We start from the raw sequence: 15,087 nt of genomic DNA, 5'->3' as shown, positions 1-15,087 counted from the left end.
AGCATTGAAACATTTACAAAGAACTAGTGGTTAATGTAAATGGTCTAGCAACCAACAAGGAGCCTATAAGTTATAGTCCCACTTTAGGCACAAAAGCCACCTGGTTCCCTTGCAGGTTCCAACGCCTGACATGGTTGCTAGCTCTAATTTCAGATGTCCATGGTTACATTTTGGAGCATAGGTAACTCACAAATGATTCAGTTTCTCACCCTTGAGAGAAAAAAGCTGGGCCATAGTTTGGATCTACGGTCTGTTAATTCTCCATGAAAAATAGCACAATTTTGATTAGCAGTTGTGACCCTTTATTTTATTCTGGATTCTGATTTAATTCTGCTCATACAAAGCACTATTCCTTACAAAGTGCTTTACAAGCCACAAAATCAGGTAAGCTAATTGGTTTTATATGCCACAGAGATAAGCATGCTTCATTGGTCACTGAACATTTCTCTTCTTCATCACATCTGCAACGATGTAGTCCCACAGCAGATGGATATTGCATCAATAACAGAGAAAATGTGGGAAGAGCATTTACAATGTTATGGGCTGTATTCTAGGAGCAGCAGCACTTCACTATTGCTTTCAATGCCTACAACTTTTAACGCTGATGGAAAAATGCCTGTGCAGAAGACCAAAGCAAAGGTGGCAGGAACACAATGCAGAAAGCCATCCAATTGGCTCCGGTTGCATTTGATTGTGTGAAATGGCATTTTTTGAACTGAAAAGTAGACCATGAACCTGCAGGAAAACTCTAGAGTGAACATTGTGCTGAACAGCCTTCAGACACTACTAGAGTTTTATAGGCTGAAAGGCTCTATCACAATTGTAATAGTATAATTAGAAATTGGCTAGAAAATGCTAGTATGATTTGATTGCTTATTGTACTCTATGACTTATTAATCATTCTACCTGATGATTCTTGACGAATGTATCTTTTATTTCATGTACACTGAGAGCATTTGCATCAAGACAAATTCCTTGTGTGTCCTATCACCCTTAGCCAAAAAAGAATTCTATTCTCAATGGCCAGTTGGCATATTGCACTAAGTCTTCGAGTACTCTTTAAGCCCAGTGCCTTATTCAATAAACAACCAACAATGTGGAAACTGCCAGTGTAGGTATTGTAAAATCCCCTCTTTTCCCAAAACGCAGCTACAAAGGGATGGAAATTTGCTGGCTCGTTAACTAAGAGTGTAAAAACTCACGGAGGCGGCTCTGTCTTTACAGTATGCAAAAACCAAACGACTCAGACAGATCTTAGTACGTACAGGTGCATCCCACAGACGGAGTAAACGACCCTAACGAAGATGCCACCACGATAGCGGAATGTACGATGACTAATTTCAGAGCCTCACGAGGTTGCCTTATCAGGAAATGCCGTTTCAACGAAGGGGCGAAAGCAAAAAAAGCGGAGGAAGATAAACGCAGCAGCCGAGCAACCCTCCCTCCTGCAGCGCGACTGAGCGGCTATCCTTCTCGCCACCACGTGGTGGTTAGCAGGAGGTGCTTCTTACAAACGTCACTTCCGTTTTTCCAATAGCGTTGGGACTACTGAGAGGTCGGGAGCCGTTAGAAAGACCGGAGTGGAAGGATTCGAGTGGAATGTGAGTGCGCGCTTCCCTTTAACGCCCCCCCCCCACGCCGTCTTTCTGTCAGGGAGGCGGGAATGGAGCGCGGGTTGTCCCGCGCAACGGAACTTCAGGCCGCCATGTTGCCTTCTAGGAATTCCCCCAGAAAAGGCCGGGGGAAAAGAAGGGGGTTGTTCCGTACAGAGGAGGTGTGGTGGGGAACGAGCGGATCCCCACGAGGCGGGGAAGGGGTCCCGCCGGACCCGCCTTTCCCCATTTCTGGCCCGGAACCTGCCATGTTGGGCAAGGGAGGGGGGGCAGCGAAGGCATTCGACGGGAGGGAGAAAATGGCGGCCGGGACCCGCCCCCTCCCGGCCGGTCTGGGGGCGAACCCCCATCGTTCCTTCAGGCGGGATGCTGGCGGGCCTCTTCTGCCCCCGGCTCGGCTCCAGTGGTCCCTCCGCTTTCACTCGCCTGCTCGCTCGTACTTGCATCGCCTTCCTACCTGCGGGCTTCCAGAGGGGTAGAGGCTGGGTCCTGTTGTCATAGAGAAGCCTAGTTGAGGGGACATGTGCTGCCCGTTGCTTCTGTGCCCTTCCTACAACTTCCAAAGCCGCCTGTGCCTATTAGAATTATAATTCTTTATTGGCCAGGACACACAAGGAATTTGTCTCCGGTGCATAAACTCTCACTGTACAGACAACAATAGTGAGAGATCATTATCCTAGTCATTGTAAAAATACATCCAATATAAAACATTAGATACAACACTTAGTGATGGTCATGGATAATAAATAAGCATTCAGCATAAATCATACTAGGATATTAAAGCAATTCTGACGGTTTGTGGGATCTGTTTCCAATTCGAGGCCAGTTCCACAAAAATGTGGTCCGAGGAGGCTTTTGGACATCCCCCAAGTCCTCTTGGGTGGGTGGGGGGTCTGCGAAATCAAAATGATTTGCCAGCCTACATTGGAATTTTATGCAGTATCCAAAACCCATCAAACAATTGTGAGAAGTGACAGCAAATGCATATTTTGCAAGTGTACAAACAAACTGTCCTGGGTCCTCTATAATTTTTTAAAATGCTGACAGAAAAAAAAAGTGTAAGAAAGAATGAGCTGGAGGAACCCACTGAAAGATTGGGCTTCTGGGCCTCAGTCTTGTCTCCAGTTATTTACTTCTTCATGGGCTGTTCCGCATCTTGTCGCATCTTATTTGGCTCAGGCCTTGTGTGACAGTTTAAGGATTGGCAGATTAATGTGGCGTACATTTTTCTGAACTTCAGTTGACTTTGTATATTAACGGGACATGTCTGCTAATGTTTGGGGAAAAAGAGGAAGAGTAAAGAATAAAGGAAATGAAATTCATGAAATGAGAATGTTGATGGAGGGGTTTTCAAGAGCTTGTGCCGAGTAATGAATACTCTTGCATTTATGAATTAACATATTTTTATAAGATAACCTTACCTGTGTTTAACACATCATAAAGTATATTAAACCTCTGAATGGGAAGGATATACCTTCATTGTTGTCTGTGTTTTACATTTCATGTTGCAGGCTACTTCCCAACTCAAGCATAACTGCTATTTTATGGTTTTGCTATTATGACTCAGAGTACTTGACACCTTGGTTTTCATTTCTGTTTTAATGACAGGTTATATTTTGCAGAGATGTACAGTATGTGAGAAAAGGGCAACTAGGCTTTAACGTTAGTATAGGCCTCTGCTTAATTGAAGGCCTTAAATTACACACACACACACACACACACACATATATATATGTATGTATATATGTGTGTGTGTATGTATGTATGTATGTTTTCTTAAGCTTTCGCGGGTACTTACATGTACAGTATTCAGCTTTGTTCGGGTATTTTCCCACGTCATTATAGTTGTGCTTTTAAAGTTGTAGCAACGTTTCGGCAGAATCTCATCTGCCATCATCAGGCTTCTTCAGATTCTGCCGAAACGTTGCTACAACTTTAAAAGCACAACTATAATGACGTGGGAAAATACCTGAACAAAGCTGAATGCCATACATACATACATACATACATTATAACACCAGCTGAGCTGATTTTGCAAGCATGGTGAAATATTTGCAATCTGCTGAGCTGATTTTGCAGGTGCAGCTATTTCTGCAAAAAGCATATATTTGCTGGACAATCTAAAATAGGGCTATTTGGATCACAAATGTCTGGGACATTGAGAAAAAGGGGAAATAAAAAGTAGCAGATGGCAAGGGAATTGGCATATACCTAGTGGTTGTTAATTGACGGTCAGTTTGAGGGGACTAAGTGGGTACATCCAGTAAGATTACATACTACTGGGTGGGGTTCCAAAAAAGAGAATAAAAGAAGGGGTAAATCTCATATCAGGGCCACTGATGGTAGCTATTCCTCGCTGGTCTTAGCTACTATCTCTGGACCTCATTGCAATGGGTTGTTAGTAAGTAAGTGAGTGAGTAAGTAAGTACTATCTTACTGAAATGTTATGATGGCTTTTCATGTTTCAAATTGCTCATGAAATCTCTGATCTTAAAGTAAGATTTATTGCTTGTGGTTTGTGCATCTTACTGAATTATTTTTATAACAAGTAGAATCATTTTCACTTTATTTACAGTTAAAAGAAAACATGAGAACAAGAACTCTTTTGCAATTATTAGATTTTTGTCTATTTGGTATTATTTTTCACTCTGCATTATTACACAATTCTTTAACTTTTTCCATTAATCTGTTCCTATATTCTAAAGGACACTTTTCTCCTATCATAATATGTCTATAGCTTTGTCATCCTGAAATTCTGATGTCTTAGTCTTTTTCTTCTGTTGCATTTTTCTTTTCTTATAAAAAACAAATGAGACCCAGTGTTAGGATTCAAAATTCAAAGTCCATATTAAAATAAAATCTTTATCAAACGACTGAAGTTAAATATTGTACTCTTTAGAATTTCTAAGAATTCTTCAAGCAAGAATACTAAAAAGAAAGGAAGTCAAGAAAGTTGTAATTATTCATCATGATAGGATGTGATATAAACAATTATATTAAGGTATAATACAATCAGTAATGTATAAAGAATGGACTTTTTTAAAAAAGCAAGTAGCGTTTTTCTGTATTAGCTCTATTAGTGGAGATTATATCCCAAGCAAAGTGGAAAGCTTCCTAGCACTGTCTTCAGATGTGCTTTTTTATTTTTAGCCTTGCACTTGAAGCCCACCTCCTGTATTCTACCTGTTCTGTCAATCTGGATACCTTGATTAGATATGTATGTTCATAAACTTTTGATCTACTCTTTTTCTTTTCTCCACATTTTATTGATCTTTACTATAAAGGTGGGGTATCTGTGTGTCTCCAGATGCTTTGGGATGTCTTTATCCTCTGTGATAATCAGCCATGTAATGATGCAGTGATGCAGAAAGTTTTGGAGACATACAGATACACTGTTTTTGTAATACAGAATGAAAAATATGGGGGAAAGAAGGAATTGTAGGTATTACTTAAGAAATAGAAAACCTGTGCTAGCTAAATCCTTTTTTAAAAAAAAACCTGCACCCTTGTTCATACAACCTCAATGCTAAAATAAGCTGGTTATTCTAATCCTTAAATATTATTTTGGTATTAACTAGAAATTACAGGTACTCCTTGACTTAGAAGTATAATGAAGCCTTCTCATTACTTTCATAATTGTTAATGCTTGTAAAGTGAGTCATGATGTGACCTGACTGACATGTTTTTATGACTTTTTTTGCAATGGTTGTTAAGTGAATGCCATAGTTGTTAAGCGAACTCATTGTTTGCTATGGGCTGTTTTTGCTGAAAGCCCGGAATAAATGCCATTTTTCAGCAAAAGCAATATTAATTGTGGGTACATGACCTCAGTATGCTGCAAATGGCGGTAAATGCAGGCTGGTTGAAAAGTTCCAGAAATATGATCATGTAACTGCAGCACACACACAAACACACACACACACACTATTGAAACTTCGAAACTGGGTTGTAAGTATGTCTTGGATGGTCTGTCATAATTTTGCTTAGCAACCAGTTTTAAGTTGAGGACTACTTATATAACCCACCTTTCATTTTAGTGCTTAAGGTAACAAATCACTAAATCATAAATTTTCTCTAGAAAAACAGCCCTATGAGGCAGGTAAGATAAAGAGAGTTAGCCAATGAGCTTCTGTGGATGGACTGGTGTGTGGGGACCCCAGCTCCTAGTTTAATATGTTAACCACAACATCATACCTGTGTTGATTTAATGGAACTTAAAAGTATGAATGCTTGATTATTGCAGTGATGGAAGGAATGACTTGATAATGCTTGCTTGCATATTTGCTAGAGTCCCATTTTGTTGGAAACATGCAATTTTTTTTCACTGCATCTTTTCCTTCCTAGAATGCCTAAATCAAAGGAACTTGTGTCTTCAAGCTCATCTGGCAGTGATTCAGATGCTGATACAGCGGTGATTATTTTATATTATGCTATATATTATATTTTATTTTATATATATAATTATATGCTATATTTATATTATGTTTTTTGAATTATCTTGCTAATCATAAACGTAACCCAAAGAACCAAGGCTTTGGATTGATGTTTAAAAGTTATAAATGAAGTGAACCATATAAATATTCTTTTGGCAGAAAAATACTTCAATTAAACTATACTTTTTATTAAAGTAGAAATTAAAATGATTTGCTGTTATGTAATAAATACTGATATACATGTGCTATTTTTTTATGATTTAAGTTGAAAGTGTCATTCTTGGAATCACATTTCTAATCTTGATTAGAAATGCTTTGTTTTTGTCTTTACCTTATTCAAAATTCTTGAGTCTACTGATCCAGTTTAAAATAAAATTTTAAAATACTCTTGCTGAATGGATATGAAGACCTGTAGCCTAATTCAAAGAGCTGTTGCTGTTCAAAGGGTTTTTTAAAGCAAGCTTGGAACAAGAGAGGGATGGATTTCTGCCTTTCTAAGTATTTGGCCATTTTATGACAAATATTATTTTGATTGCTAATCTAAATAGACTGTATAATGGGATACTAATATTCTGCGTTCTTTTAAATTTCAGCATGCAAATCATCTGCTGTCAGTAAGTAATTAGATTTACATTCTGTTTCATAGTCTACTGTAGACAGAAGTTAATTGACCTCCTTCCCATTCATAACTGTTCTGCAGATAAAAACCTTCCAGTTCCAGATTTATGCTCAAGCCTATCTTCTCTAGATATAATAAATATGATTATAATTGGAACATAGTGCCTTTTGCTTTTCAAATTCTTACTTAAATATTTTCCCATAGATAAACGGTAGCCTTTATTTTGTAAGATCACTTCTGAGAGAGAGTAGCCTTATACTTGCAATTCAAGATCATAAGTTGGGACTCCTTTTGTGAAAAGAAATGAGACCAACTGAAGGATTTGGCTCACGTTTCTTCTCTTGTAACTGAAGAGCAATAAACCAAAATTCAGTTCAGTTGTAACATATCTGTAGCTTAACTACACATTGTGAATTAGGATTTAAAATTAATTCCAACCAGTTTTATTTTGCTGTCCTATTTAATAGATTATATTTATTTTAAGCCTCAATTCTAGGTCATGCTGTAGAAATGGAAATAATGTGTAGCCTTGCTTTAACATTGAATGGAAGCAGAGAAGCTTAATATTCGGGTTTGGAATCCTCTCTCCATTCTTATATAATTGTGGAGAAAAGAGCTAGTTGTGTGAACTGAAACTAATACTTTTCCAGTAAGTCCTTCTTTTTTTATTATTAAATGCCAAGGAAAAAAGGAAAAAACAGACAGCCCCAGAAAAACCTGTAAAGAAACAGAAGACTGGTGAAAGTTCCAGAGGTGCAGCCTCCTCTGTGCAAAGTAGCAACAGAGATGAGAATATGTTTCAGGTAATTGCTGACACAATGATTGAAATCTGGGTTAGCCACATTCTCATGATGTATACTTTGTAATTCCCCTCTTTGGAGGAACACACCTATTCCTTGCTTTCTGGACTTGGTAATTTGGGACTGCTAAGGTCCCCATAAGATCAATTAATGTTCCACTTACATATATACCCAGTAAATAACTTTTTACAAAGTGCAGAAAATGGCTAGAAATGGTATGCCAAAAGAAATAAGCGTGAGATAAGAAAATACAGTTAGTTTATAGCAACATGGGTCTCTATGTTTTGTTATCCTTGGTTCTGCTACATCTTTAGATCCTGCTTGTTGGTCCAATTTAGCATATTTTAGACACTGTGCCACAAGTACAACTAAAACCCAGTTTCATCTCCAGGATGCTCAGTTCAAAAGATTTCTATCCAGAAATTACTTTGCAAGCTAACATCTTCCCAGTATTCTACCAACTAGGTATATAGAATGTGTGCACTCAAGATAATAAGATAATTTTCTCCCATCTGGAATATTGTACTGTCCTCATTCCCTAGCATTACTGTGACTGTTGAAAGGGGTGAAAAGCTGTATATACCCCAGAGCTTTAGGTTCTAGCAAAATTTGTTTCTCAACCAATTTTGTAAAGTGCACCACCTTTTGGCAGAGCTTAGGGATGATCAAAAGTTGTGTTGGCCAAGTTGTAGGAAGGAGTGGAGCTTTCTGTAAGAACAAGTGCTTTTTTACAGCATTGCATGTTAACAATTACAAGTAGAAAATGGGAGAGATTTCTCTGGTGTAAAAACGTTTATTTCTGAAAGAAGCTGGTTAAATAATCCTCTCCAGTTAAAAATTAGGCCCTATTATGTGATTACGCAAAGGGAAAACATACTCAACGATGATCTAGAATATAAGATTCTGAAATACTATTTCACTTGGTAATAACGCAAACATTTAAATGGGTTATGCTAAACTTTGTATCATGTTTTATGATACATTGCTCTTATTGATTATTGTAAAAAAATGGATATATAATTCACCTTTTGTAATTTTCACTAATGTTATAGAAACCCAAAGTATTAGAATATTTATATAAAAGAGGTCTTAATTTTTCAGCATAGTTATGGTGTATTGTTATAGATTATTTTTGAATGAAATGAATATTCATTTTTGGAGTTGTCATTTTAAATGCAAGGTAGACTCAGGTTTATAGGTCCTTTTTATTTTTAAATGCCATGGAAAAAAGGAAAAATCAGACAGTTCCAGAAAAACCTGTAAAAAAAAAAAACAGAAGACTGAAAGTTCCAGAGGTTCAGCCTCTTCCATGCAAAATAGAGTAGTTGAACATAGGAAAGTGCCTTATGCTGACTGGTGTGAGTTTATATCCATTTCCGTTTGAGAGTATTTTGATTTCCCTGACAACATCAGTATTTTATTTGCTCTTAATTACAGGTAGATCTCAACTTACAACCACAATTGAACTCAAAATTTCTGTTGCTAAGCAAAGTGGTGGTTAAGTGAATTTGACTCCATTTTATGACCTTTTTGTCACAGTTATTATGCAAATCACTGCAGTTGCTAAGTGAATCATGCGGTTGTTAAGTGAATCTGGCTTCGCCCATTGATTTTGCTAGCTGAGAATGTTACAAATGGTGGTCACGTGATCCCAGGACAGTGCAACTGTCATAAACACAGGCCAGTTACCAAGTGCCCAAAAATTGATCATGTGACTATGGGGTAAGTGTGAATACCAGTCAAGTCATTTTTTTTCATTGCCATTGTAACTGAATGGTCATTAAACAGAATGGTTGTAAGTCAGTGTCTCTACCTGTATAATGTCTTCAGTTAAGGTTAAGTTCAGCTTAGATTCTAGTTGTAAAAAGAGAAAAGGGCTGAAACACCAGTGTAAAACTTGGTCAGGTTAGTAAGGGTTTTCCTCATCCCCTTTTTAAATAGTAGGATAGCTAATAAAGGCAACTAACTTTTGAAGTAATATGTTAATATTACAGTTTCCTCCAAGAATGGTTTCAGGAGATTTGTTCTGCAGCTGCTGCTTTCTGATTATTCATTTCTAAATTTTCATGTCATGGTGGTGCCCTAAAATAAGTAAGCTAGTACTTAGTGGTTAAAAGGTGTGAAACTGAATGCCAATAGTTGTGCATCTTATGGACGGTAATGTTTCTAGAAATTATTTACATGCCCTCTTATTTTTACTTTTCTCTCTGTTCAAAACGGCTGTCTTTTTGATTCCTGCTGACATTGTGATAGATTGACCAATTAATTTTACTCTTTTAAATTGTCTCTGCTCTAGTTCTAAATCCCCCTGTATTAGTTTTGGAACATTAGCATTTGCTAAATATGTAATTTTAAAAAAGCATTTATATTTCTGAAAAGACTTGTTGGTGTGGTTTATTCTCTCTTGAGCAATTAAGGCAGCCTTTGCCAATCTCAGTAAAACACAAACCTTTTTGAATATGCCTGTGCTCTGCTACTCTTCTTAATAAGAAGCCACCCCCAAAAAATTCTGCTCAACGATGCTGCAACAATGAAATTTAATTTAATTTTGAAACACTATTTTCTTAATTTTTTTGTCTAAAATGCTGATTCTGTCTTTCTGCGGTGCCAGTATACACTCCTCTGATACATTTTATTGAGAAGAAATACTTCTTCCAACCTCCAGAATGGGCTAGGCAGTATTTTTGAAGCCAGATCCACATTGGACATGATCATTTCCTCTTTCAAAAGTCAGGGAGATGTGACTGTTAATCCAGTAACATCTCGGAAGTGGGTGGGGTTGAAGTTTTTAGCCACTTTGGAGGACATAACAGTTTACAGGATGAATTTTTGTTCTTAGGTAAAAAATGAAATTTACACAGCCAAAAATATAGGAGCTACAGGGATACTATTATCTGGTCACATTACCTTTACAATTCTTGCTGAATATTCAAAATATTAACAGTGATTAAAGAAAGTACTTCTGGGTGCTTATTGAAGTAATGATTGAACTTTCTAATTCCTTGACAGATTGGTAAAATGAGATATGTCAATGTTCGGGACTTTAAAGGTAAAGTCCTAATTGATATAAGAGAATATTGGATGGATCAAGAAGGGGAAATGAAACCTGGCAGAAAAGGTAATTATATACTTGCATATGCTGTTTCAACGTTTACATATTAATTTATTTATTTGCAATATTAAGCCCATGTACCCCAGACCTAAATACAAGGCATTCTAGTTAACTTACAAGAGAAATTGTGGAAAAATCTTGTACAGAGTTCCAACAGGTATATCTTTTGACAGTGCAATACTGAGTGCAGTGCCGGAGAGTTGTATAATAGGAATGAGTTTGGTTGAGATAAAAACTTTTTCTTAAATGCTTTTTTTTTTTTAAAAAAAAGAACTTAAAAACAAGTGAGTATTTACACATAGAGTAGCTTTCAGGTGTGTGTTTTGTCTGTTGACTGAAGTAATGCTGCTGATTTTTCTATCTCATTCTGTTTTTATCTGGCTAGCCATTATGAAAGGCATCTAAAGAAAGCCGAATTTGGGCACATGAATTAGTGCCTTGTGTGAAGGATTCATATCAGTCATTTATATGAAGTAGCCAAATGAATACATTTAGGTGCTTCTGTTGCTTTCTTGAATGGTGTGTCTATCCTGAAGATTGTTCAGAAACGTTGGACATAGATTTATTGGAAGGTTGTCATTTCTCTGATATTGGCAATTTTAGGGCCTTTTTCTGGCTTATTACACTTGTTCAGAAATCAGAAGATGAATATATTCTCCAACTCTGTCCATCTGTCTTTAGCAGTACACAAGGCTTGAGTTGTCAGTGTGTGTTGAATTTCATTTTAACTCATTTGGCATGGTAATTCTAAAATTTAGCTCCATGTTTGGAAAAAAAGCCTATAATCTCGCATCATAATTCTCAAGCTGTAAGCCTGAACAAAGCACTTTATGCTTCTAGGTTTGCTATCCAAATGCAAAATATATGAAATCAGATGCCAATTATTATAAAGTGCTATTAATAGATTTAATTGTTGACTGTCTTTCCATAATTTCCATTTATGTTCTGCACTCTGTGTGCAACTTTAATTGGAAGCATCAGAAGTTTTGTTTCAAAAAATATCAGAGTTTTGTGGGTAGTTACAACAGTCTGAATTGATGCTTTCCTGATTTGACAGGGGGTATAAGTTGCTTTATTAACCTAGTTTTGGATGATAACTGGCATAATTTCTGCATGAAGTAAGACTTCAGGGCTCCTTCCATTGTTAAATCTATTACAATTTAATTATATAATTGCTCTTACTTTCTGTGAAAGGCATGACCAAATATTTTAAGCAGGGCTGGAAAATAATGTGAGTGATTTCTCAAAACCCTGAAACAATGTGTTCTGCAAAGTGTAATGTTGCAAAATCTGCCCGTTTTTATAAATGGACTATTTTCCAAACAACTTGTTTTTGAAATCTTGTTTTTGACAACTCATGTGAATGCTTGGTTTGATGAAAATCAGATATGAATTAACACTTTTGTGTATATTCATTGTTTAAAGAAAGCTGTGGCATAGTGTCATGACTTGCTTTTAGAAAAGTCAGTGTTAAGGATGAACGAGTATTCTTCAAGTTGTTCGTTACTGTTTCAACACCCTCTGTCCAGTTACACAATAGATTAATGCAAACATTACGCAGTTTCTTCTCCTGGTAATTAATTCATTATCTTCTATTGCCAGGTACTGAGGGGTTCAGTTATGCAAGGCACCTAAATATCTGATTCAGCTAACCCCAACTTGCCTTTCATATTATGTATGTTTAAATTTGAATGTTCTTAACGTAGAGCTATGGGTTGTCAGGAACTGATCCTTAGAACCAGTGTAAATTCTGCAGTTGCAGAGTTAACGAAGGTTATAGTATGACTGTGAAACTATACTATTTTCCAAGGATGTATTTGGTTTATTTCAGGCATCTCTCTAAATCCAGAACAGTGGAGCCAGCTGAAGGAACAGATTTCTGATATTGATGATGCAGTAAGAAAACTGTAAAGAAGAGCCATACAGAAACTCTACTGTTATAGGTCTAAGTAGTCTTTTTACATTAGCATTCGTTTTTTCTAAACCTATTTGTTTTCCAAGCTATTGTATATTTGGATTGCAAACAATTTGTAAGATGGAATGCTTTTTTTATTGTGCATTAAAAGTGTATTCTGAGTGAAGTTACAAATGTGTATACTTTTATTAAATAGGTGTTATGTTTTCACATCATGATGTAAAATAAAACACATTTAATTAATACACTTGAGTAAGAGTATAGTTGTTGGCGCCCTTCTTGACTAAAAAAAAATGACTTGAGAGAAGATCATACTTGCTTTTGTGACCATCTTTTGCAACTGTCTGACAAAGTCAATAGGGAATCCAGATTCACTTAACGACTGTGTTAACTAATTTAACAACTGCAGTGATTCACTTAACAAATGTGGCAAGGAAAGTAAAATGGGACAAAATTCCACTTAACTAATTTCTAACTTAACAAAATTGTGGGCTCAGTTGTGGTAGCAAGTCAAGGACTACCTGTATACATTTTGTGATACTTTGCACATAGGCTATGGTGTTTAGTTACCAGTGGAATTCCAAGTGTAGAGATAGTCCTTGACTTACATTTAGTGACCCTTCAAAGTTACAATGGCACTGAAAAAAGTGACCTATGGCTGTTTTTAACAGTTACAACCTTTGCAGTATTCCCATAGTCTTGTTAACAAAATTCAGATGCTTGGCAATTGACTCATATTTATGACCGTTGCCGTATAATAACCTTTTGTGACCTTCTGATAACAAAGTCAATCAGGAAGCCAGATTCACTTAACAACCAGGTTACTAACTTGTCAACTGCAATGATTCACTTAACATCTTTGTCCAGAAATGTCATAAAATGGGACAAAACTCAATAAATGTCTCACTTAACAACAGAAATTTTGGACTCAATTGTGGATGTAAGTCGAGGACTACCTGGATTCTAGGTAGGAATGGGCACTAGGAATGAACTTGAGAAACAGGAGGAAGAGCCATAATTAAGACATATTAAAAAAATGAGTTGGGGCAGAAATGTAATTTGATAAAGAGGGTCAGACATAACCCTAGTCATGAAGATAAAGGGGGAACATTCAGGTTTGCAAAATTCTGTTACTGTAACTTTGTAAGAAAGTAGTATTGTATTAGCATTCATAACTCTGGTGTCCTAGTTTGGAAGATTGACAACATCTATTGCATTTTGTAAACTTAGGTAGATCCTAATTCCAGACATGCTGAAGACTATAAGAAAAACTGCTGTTCCATCATATTCCATGGGTTCAAGAAACAGCAATATATAGAACTGTAAATGCTACAATAATCTTGAATTTTAATAGCAGAGATTAATAAATGTAGATTGAGCACCTGCACTTTTATCTGAGCATGTTCTGACCAAGGCTTTCTGAGACACCAAGAAACACACGTTAAATTCAAAACCCTTTTAGTTCAACGGCTCTGAATTATCGTCATTCACAGCCCATAATGAGTCTCAACCAATTATAAATAGCCCCATGGAAGTCTGCCAAAGTTTTTTGGGAGAAGTCCGATAAGAACGCACCTTTATCTTATTTGAAGTGCTGCCAACGACTAAAGTGCTAATTAGTCTTTCAAAACCAGAGCACAAATTTACCATGGAGCTTTCAGGTTCCAAACTGACCAGAGCGAACAATGTTGCTTCCTGCAAAGGTTCCTGTCCCTTTGCACTTCCTTTATACCTTATGGGAGGGGCAATCACCTCCACGCCTTACTCCTGATTCGCCCCTTTTGTCTTAACTGCTCTTGCCTTCTGGCAGCTCTGTGCACATGAACACTGGGAACAGGCTCCCCTTGTTCCTCTACCTCACTGCTGTCAGATTCTGGAGGCTTCGGAGTCGGCACATAACACCCAGATGGCCCTGACCCCACCTCTGTATCGGATGCAGGACTCCCCAGACTCCCGGACTTGTCCCTGTTCTTCCCCACTGTCTGATTCTGCTGCTATCTCCGCAGGCTGATAGCAGACCACAACAAGGTCTACAAACGGTGATCACATGACTCCCAAGACAATGTAACTGTCATAAATACATGCCAGTTGCCAATTGCCTGAATTTTGATAATGTGATTATAGGGCAGCTACAGTGGGTCATAGGTGTGAAAAGCAGTCATAAGTCACTTTTTTTAGTGCCGATCTAACTTGGAGTGGTCACAAGAGACAAATGGTTATAAGTCAAGGATTATCCGTATTTTTTTCTTCCAAAAATATGTCTTTGGAAATTCTCAATCATCCAGGTCATGGTTGTCCCAAAGGTTCCTTTTCAAGAGGCAACTGGATTTCCTGGTTTTTCTTTGATGTCATTTTGCTTCTCACCCAAGCAGATCATTTAAAAAATAAAGCAACAGATGGTCTCACCCATCATCTGTTACCACACACAAACACCGCCACCTTTAAACATAATGCAACAGCTTCTTAATTATTCTCCACAACTTTGTCTAATGCACGACTACGATAACGGTAGCTGTGAAAAAGTTTCCAGGTATTGCTACGGCCACAGAGTGCTTTATTTCAAAACTTAAGCTAATGTTCCTACCCGAGACTGGC

At 37.2% G+C, this 15,087-nt stretch overlaps 1 protein-coding gene across 2 annotated transcripts; it reads left to right on the top strand.

Annotated features, from left to right (window-relative positions):
- Nucleotides 1-1,229: 1,229 nt before the first annotated feature.
- On the top strand, nt 1,230-12,750 carry SUB1 (SUB1 regulator of transcription). Of its 2 annotated transcripts, none has more exons than XM_026715551.2 (6): nt 1,230-1,601; nt 5,958-6,024; nt 6,640-6,660; nt 7,349-7,468; nt 10,475-10,583; nt 12,409-12,750. In XM_026715551.2, exons 2-6 carry the CDS (start codon nt 5,959-5,961, stop codon nt 12,486-12,488), a joined length of 396 nt encoding a protein of 131 aa, XP_026571336.1. In that variant the 5' UTR covers nt 1,230-1,601; nt 5,958; the 3' UTR covers nt 12,489-12,750. The 2 variants fall into 2 exon arrangements, with proteins under 2 accessions (XP_026571336.1, XP_087783530.1); XM_087927404.1 differs by having other exon boundaries at nt 1,445-1,601; nt 6,640-6,661; nt 7,344-7,468.
- Nucleotides 12,751-15,087: the final 2,337 nt, after the last annotated feature.

This window comes from Pseudonaja textilis, chromosome 2 (genome assembly GCF_049901715.1).
Source record: "Pseudonaja textilis isolate UNSWEBS1 chromosome 2, rPseTex1.2, whole genome shotgun sequence".
In the NCBI taxonomy this organism is placed as follows: domain Eukaryota; kingdom Metazoa; phylum Chordata; class Lepidosauria; order Squamata; family Elapidae; genus Pseudonaja; species Pseudonaja textilis.
The sequence above is the reverse complement of the archived record's forward strand: the minus strand, read 5'-3'. Positions and strand labels throughout refer to the sequence as shown.